Genomic DNA, 7,503 nt, shown 5'->3' on the forward strand with positions numbered 1-7,503 from the left:
ACTCGCCCACTCATTCACTCACTCATCCGCCAACTCGCCCACTCATTCACTCACTCATCCGCCTACTCGCCCACTCATTCATTCACTCATCCGCCAACTCGCCCACTCATTCACTCACTAATCCGCCAACTCGCCCACTCATTCACTCACCCACTCACTCACTGCCATCAAGTCAATTCAGACTGCTCGTGACCCTACAGGACAGGGTAGAAGTGCCCTGTGGGTTTCCGAGACTAACTCTGTGAGAGTAGAACGCCCACCCCCTCTTCTCTCACAGTTTCCAACTGCTGACCTGTCATCACCACTATGCCACCAGGGCTCCCTCCCAGGGAGCCAGAAGGATGACAGCTTAGAAAACCCCATGAGGTAGCTCTGGTCCATCACATGCATGACTTGAGAGTGTCCAACAGGAACAGACTCTGTGCTAGACCTCACTTATGGAGAGAACTCTCTAGAACAAGCCTGGCTCCTTCCCAGAGATCTTGACTTTTCAGAAAGAGAAAGAATCCTCTTGGAAGTGATGTGGACCAAAGAAGGTGGCAGCGAGGGTTAAGCATTCGGTGATAACCATAAGGTGGCGTTTGAAACCCACCAGCCACTCTGCCCTCAGTAGCAGTTCTCCTCTGTCCTGTAGAGCCACTGTGAGTCAGAATCTGTACAGAGCCTGCTCCAGCATTCCTTTCGCCGCAAGGTCCCCTTCAGTGGTCCTCCTTCCCTACAGTCCTGGGGTGGGGCCCTGTGCCTCTGTTAGGGACCATTTCTCCTGCTGTTCCCTCTACTTCCCCGCTTTCTGAGCAGTGGTATCAGAGCTGTGGCCCTTTGGCTTCCCTCTAGCTGTGATAGACACTAGGCATCCAGTAACGAGTTGTTGAATTGTAGGCTTAGTCTGAACCCGTTTCCCACCACATGGATGGTTTCTGTTTTTCAGCTAGACCTAACAGAAGAAGACTGCTTTAGTTTATTTCCTCTGAGCACCCTGGTGTACCTGACGCCGGACTCTGAGCATGGTATGTACTCTATGCATGGACTCTGCCTCATGCCTGGCTCTCAGCTCTTTGTTTTGGTATTTCCTGTGGCCACATTTATTAGAGCCGCCCACAGAGGAATCCAGAAGAGGAGGAAAGAATTCACATTAAGTGCATATCTCTTGTTATGGGCAGACTCCTCCCTGGGTGTTTTGCATACCTCCAACTACGTTCTCAGAGTTTAGGCTCTCCCTCTTCAAGGTGACCGTCTGGTTTCCTTTGACAGCTCCCCCACCAACTCCTCCTGGGTCAATGGCTTTGTGTGCATTAAGTTAGTCAGATTATTCTCTTCCACGTTTCTGTGTAGCTTTCATTTTTAGCTCCTTTCTGAATCCTAACTTTGATTTGGATCTGATACTGATTTTTTATTAATTAGGTATCAGAAAGAATTGCCTTATGCTATTTGTTCACTCAGAAATTTAGCTTCGAGTTTTATTGAGGCAGCCTCCGCTCTTTTTTATTTCACGACACTTCGACTGTCAAAGTAATTCCTTCTTCCTTTCCTCCTTTGCAGTTAGCTGTTCTAAGACCACATGTGGTCCACATGACCTGCCTTTTTTTCCCCCCATAGCTCTTGAAGATGTTGATCCAAACAAAGTCTACATTCTCGGTGGGCTTGTGGATGAAAGCGTTCAGAAGGTGAGTGTGCCATCCAGGCCCAGCAACCGCACTTTCAGGGGCACCTGGGCACTCATAACCTTACTTAAAGGGCAGACGAACTCAGAAGGAATGTTAGATTGCTATAAAAGCTGCAAGAGCCCCCAATAAAATAATCTTTTAATTTAAAAAAAAAAAGGAAGGGAGGAGGAGCCTGTTCTCGGCAGAGAGACACTCCCCCCTGTGAAGTTCTCTGCCCTCATCAGCAACAGCTGCAATCCCGGCCAGGCCATACAGACCCAGAGCCAGGGACTGAAAGGGGAGTGTTTGCTACCGACAAGGGTCACCCTGGAGTTGCTGCTCCTCTTCCTCCCCCCATTCTGCAAGCATAATCCTAGCCTTGACCCAGGAAGCAGTGGCTCAGCCTTCTTATCAGCTGTTTGTGCTCCTGAGAGGGAGCTTTTCTGGGGCCAATTACTGTGCACACATGAGTCTTTTCACTTATCTACCTACTCAGCGGGACGCTCCAGTTTTGTTAGTGAAGTCTTACTTGAATAATTGGGGTGCCAGTGGAGATTTGAGATAGGCTTCCTTTATACAAACAGATGTTAAGATTTCATTGGCTAATGAACCTGTTTTGCCTGCGCATGATATAATAGTTATAATCTATACATGTGAGAAGCAAATCTCCCTCCCCAGAGGCAAGTTTCCTCTCTGTATCCTTCGTGGGATATTCTGGGATCGTGCATATATGTGCTTGTGTGGGTATTTTTGTATGTACATAGTAAGTAGCAGAGCCAGGATTTGAACCCAAGAAGCATGAGACATTAAGTGCCTCATAAACCCTTGAGGCCCTTTCCAAACCTGAATTTATTCATACTCCCAGGTGAATAAGCCTTTCCCTTTAACCCTGTAATTGCAGAAATGAAGAATCCAGTACTTCTGACAAGGAGAAGAGTATAAATTTTAAAAAAATCATTTTATTGGGGGCTCTTTCAGCTCTTACAACAATCCATCCATCCATTGTGTCAAGGACATTTGTACATATGTTGCCATCATCCTTTTCAAAACATTTTCTGTCTAGTTGAGCCCTTGGTATCAGCTCCTCATTTTTGGGGAGGAGAGTATAATTTAAACTTCAGTTCATGATTCAGGTCCCCCCTTTTTTTTAAAAATAATTTTGTTGGGGGCTCGTACAACTCTTATCACAATCTATACATCCATCCATTGGGTCAAGCACATTTGTACATGTGTTGCCATTATCATTCTCAAAACATTTGCTTTCTACTTGAGCCCTTGGTATCAGCTTCTCATTTTTCCCCCATGAACCCTTGATAATTTGTAAATTGTTATTATTTTGTCATATCTTACACCATCCGGCATCTTCCTTCACCCACTTCTCCGCTGTCTGCCCCCCAGGGAGGAGGTCATATGTAGATCCTTGTGATTGGTTCCCCCTTTCTACCCCACCTTCCCTCCACCCTCCCGGTATCGCCACTCTCACCACTGGTCCTGAGGGATTCATCTGTCCTGGATTCCCTGTGTTTCCAGTTCCTATCTGTGCCAGTGTACATGCTCCATCCGGTCCAACTGGATTTGGGAGGTAGAATTGGGATCATGATAGTTGGGGGTGGTGGAGAGCATTCAAGAACTAGAGAAAAGCTGTGTGTTTCATCACTGCACCCTGACTGGCTCGTCTCCTCCCCGCAGCCCTTCTGCAAGGGGATGAACAGTTTCCCACAGATTCAGGCCCCGCTTAAAAATGGACATAAAAAAAAAAGAAAAAAAATGGACATCACTTACTGTATTCTGATCCTAAATGGTCTAGCTCGTTGAGCCTTTGTGTTCTTGTGACTCTTTTTTTTCATTTTCACAGCCTGTGTTAGGGTTGACTAGAGAAACAAACTTGTAGACACTAAAGTGGTTAAGAAAAAGCTTTATATAAAAGAGCAATTATCTATTGAGAAAACATCCCAGCCCAGTCCACATCAAGTTCGTAAGTCTGATATTAGCCCATATGCCCAATACCAATCTATAAATTCCTCTTCAGACTCACGCAACACATGCGATGATGCCAAATGCAGGAAGAACACAGGCCAGTGGGTGGAAAGTCTTATGGATCCAGTGGCAGTGGAAGCAACTCAACACTGGCAGGGGTCTCCACATGGCTTCTCCAGCTTCAGGGCTCTAGCGTAGTGCCATGTGTCTTGTCAGCAGGAATGTCTCGCAGGGAGTGAGCACGCATCTGGCCTCCGGTGAGCTATTTCTCTCCAGAGCGCCTCCAACTGACGTCATCAAGCTTTGCCCTGATTGACAGGCCAGAAGCCACCCCTTTGCAAGTTGACAGGAGATTATGTAACTGCCACACAGCCCGTCCTTTGAATTAAGGCGTTGTGGTGGCTCCCTGGGTTAAGCAATAGGCTGTTCACCATGAAGTCGGCAGTTCAAGCTCATTGGTTTCTCTGTGGGATGAAGCAGTCAAAGGAACCCTAAGGTGCAATTCTCTGTCCCCTAGGCTCATGATGAGTCATAACCCACTCGAGGGGGTTTCCTTGTACTCCAGCTGCTGACTGTCACATCCTACTGCTGTCCCTAGCTTGGAACCTGTCTCCTCTTTCTCTATTAGTGTCAGTTGGCTGACACAGCCATACACCCGAACTGGGTCTTAGGGGTCTGCGTTAGGGCTGAGGTGCTTTCCCCTGATGGTCTGGACCCTTGGACTTCAGGAGACAGCTTATGGCTACTGTGGCGCCTCTTTTTGCTTCTTTCCTGCTTGGTTGTCACATTGGGTGGGGAGGAGAGGGGATAATGACCCCCAAATAAGCAAGGGGTTGCTGTACCAGCCACTTTCACGCGGGACCTGGGCGTGGGCTTCCTTAGCTGCAGTTGTTGCCATTTCCCGCCTGCCCACCCCTCCCCACCAAACAGGCTGCTTGTTTTCAGTGCAGGAGTCTTTCCATTACAGTGACCAGATGGGAATTGGAGTGGTGGTGAAGGGGACTCTCGGCTGTGCACATTACAGTGAGAATGTAATTGCTGTATTACTTTTATAATAAGGGAAATGTTTGACTGCCTGACAGAAAGTGACATTCCAAAAGGCCCGGGAACACTCTGTCCAGACGGCCCGCCTGCCCATCCAGGAGTACATGGTCCGACGCCAGAACGAGAAGAACTATCATTCCGAGATACTGGCCATCAATCAAGGTAGTGCGTGCGCTCGCGCGGGCATGCCCTGCTTGGTCTGTGCTGCTCTGCCTGTGGGACTGTAAAGGGGCCCCGACTCCATCGCCTCTGGGACTCTTTAGTGCATGTACCTTGTCACACGTATGCTGGCTACTCAGAGACGGTCTTCATCTCTTCCCTGGTTCCTAACTACGTTCAAGAGAGTTGAAAGGGCTGGCTCTCCTCTCCCTCTCAGGCCAGGCAGAAGCCCTCCTTGCTGTTCAACTGGAGTGTGGGCTCCCCTTCTCTGGGAGCAGCATCCATCCGGCGGCCTGCTCTCCCAGTGCAGCCTGTGCTCCCTGCAGGCAGGCAGGCAGGCAGAGCCGGGGTCTTTGTTGGCCTCGGCTTCCCAGCACCTAGTGCCCCACGTGGTGCAGACAATCCAGAACCCCCTCCTCTTCATCAGTCATTGACCAGTTCTCTCTCTCTCTCTCCTCTTTCTGCTCCCTGGCTTCTCTGCTCACCGCCGACAGTGTTTGATATCCTGTCCACTTACTTCGAGACTCGCAGCTGGCCAGAAGCGCTGAAGAAAGGTGTTTCTCCTGGAAAGGGTTACGTCCTTCAGAATTCAGTGGGATGATAGACAGCCTTGACTGCAGTTGCCAAAAGCAGAGAGCCGCTGGTGAGAAGGGGTGCTCTCATGGTGAGGGGAGCCTCGGGGGCCCACCCCAGCCCAGAGACCAGCTACCACACTTTCTCCCTCTCAGGGTGCTGCTGTGGAGGCCTGTGTCCAGGAGAGCAGCGTGGTGTGGTGGCATTTGCTTGGCCTCACCAGCACCTAAAGAACTTGGGGACACTCTACCCTGCATTTTTTTTTCTCTCCTGCTTTGGCTTTCTTCTGTGAGCAATGGGACTCCCATTACCTGACTACAGAGTCTTGAGCTCTATTGGTAGTGTGGGGTGTCCTCAGCCAACGGACATCGTCACATAATACCCAAATGCGGAGGAAGGCGAACATGTGGCCTACATACTACACATTAGTATTAGGTTGATTTTACTCTCTGTTCCAGCCTTTCCCAACCTATCTAATAAAGCCACAGAGGTGAATGGGGTCTGCGGTAGCACCTGCCTTTTGCCATTTCTGCCTGAGCAAACCAGGAGCACCAGGGCTTGGGTTTCTCCAGTGACTTCCATGTTTAACGTTTGTCAACAGCCATTGAGCACTTACTGTGTCCCAGAGACTATGCCAAGGGCTTCGTGTCCTTGTGTTTTATTATCCCAGCAACCGCTGCAGAAGGTCTTACTGTGCTTCCTGGCAGTTTACAGGTGAGAGACTTCACTAGAAAGAGGTGGCACCTGGTGTTTGACCTTCTGTTCGGAGTCCCAGGGACAGAGGGAAAGCTACTCAGCCAGTGCCCTGGACCAGCTCCTCCATGGTGAGGCTGGCCGGAAGTGCCAGGTCCTGCCTTCCCCTGCCCGCCTTCAGGGTCCGCAGTGGAGGCCAGGCTCCCTGGTGGCACGCGGTTATGGGCTTGGCTGCTAAGCAAAAAGCAGGTGTTTCGACCCCACCGATGCTGGTTGGGAGGAAGTGATGGCAGTCTGCTCCTGTAGAGAACAGCTTTGGAAGCCCTCCAGGGATGTTCTACTCTGCAACAGAACTTGCCCTTGACCAGACAGATGTTAGTTTGGGGGGTTTTGAAGCAGAGTCCAGAACTTGGGGTTTGGTATTTGCCCTACTGCTTTGATGCAGGTGGTGGTCAGGGGACCACGTCTGGACAAGCCCACTTGGGGCACATGCGACTTATCCCTCGGCCTGCTTCCCTCCCCTCCTGTCCATGGCTGCAGGAAGCACAGCCTCCATGTAGGTCCTGGTGAGCCCTAACGGACAGGAGACTGGCTGACTAGATGAGTGGCCGGCATGCGGAGCAGCTGGAGACCTCAGGTCTGAGGTGGCCTCCTAATTAGTTAGACGTCATCACCGCCACGGGCACTCAGGCACATCTGTCACAGCATTCTCCTCCACAAGCCATTTTGTCCTCTAACTGGAGTAGAGCGTAGCCACAGCCTGGCCCCCACTACTTACTCCCAAGCCTTTGAGGGGAAAGTGCCTATGAGTGAAGGTTGCATTAGGGCAGGGTCATCAGTAGGTTATGTTGGTGGCCGAGTAGGTAACTGTCAGAAGGGCTGCTGTCAAATCCTGCTAGCAGTTCCCAGCCGCCCACTCCCAGGCAGCAGTGTGACAAGGACTTGCACAGTGGCCTGGCTTCGGCAGGGGGTGTGGCTTTTGTGGAAGACAGAGTGTGCTTCCTCTCCACTCTTCCGGCTCCAACTCTCAACCCCTCTGTGCATCGAGCCCCAGCCCCCAGAGGGCCCCTCAGTTTGCTCGTCTCTCACTCGGCCTGTGTTCACTTCCTGATAACCAGACCAGAGGCTGGGGCTTCCGGACCTGCCCTCCTCCTGAGGGCGAGTCTGGCGCGGCCTCGCACACCACACAGAAGTGGGCGTATCCAGCCTCTTCCTGAGACTGTTCATTTTCCTTAGAACAAAAATGGAAACACCCACTGCCACGGAGTTGATTCCGGCACACTGGTCCTTAGAGGACTTGCAACTGTCAATCTGTAGCTAAGCACACAGCCTCATCCTTCTCCTGTGGTGTGGCTGGTGGGTTTGAGCCACTGACTTTTTGATTAGTCCAAAGCTCTCCACAGTGCCATGTAAG

At 50.7% G+C, this 7,503-nt stretch overlaps 1 protein-coding gene across 2 annotated transcripts in view; it reads left to right on the forward strand.

Annotated features, from left to right (window-relative positions):
- The window catches only part of TRMT10B (tRNA methyltransferase 10B), a 14,214-nt gene extending 8,009 nt beyond the window's left edge, over positions 1-6,205 (forward strand). For both annotated transcript variants that reach the window (XM_045296617.1, XM_045296618.1), the window contains exons 6-9: positions 929-1,007; positions 1,597-1,664; positions 4,703-4,826; positions 5,318-6,205. In XM_045296617.1, the coding sequence (XP_045152552.1) occupies positions 929-1,007; positions 1,597-1,664; positions 4,703-4,826; positions 5,318-5,424 (378 nt within the window). In that variant the 3' untranslated portion in view covers positions 5,425-6,205. The remainder of the gene's footprint in view (positions 1-928; positions 1,008-1,596; positions 1,665-4,702; positions 4,827-5,317) is intronic.
- Positions 6,206-7,503: the final 1,298 nt, after the last annotated feature.

The sequence above is a fragment of the Echinops telfairi genome, unplaced genomic scaffold (genome assembly GCF_000313985.2).
Source record: "Echinops telfairi isolate 266 unplaced genomic scaffold, ASM31398v2 ScPeMD7_7410;HRSCAF=8448, whole genome shotgun sequence".
In the NCBI taxonomy this organism is placed as follows: Eukaryota; Metazoa; Chordata; class Mammalia; order Afrosoricida; family Tenrecidae; genus Echinops; species Echinops telfairi.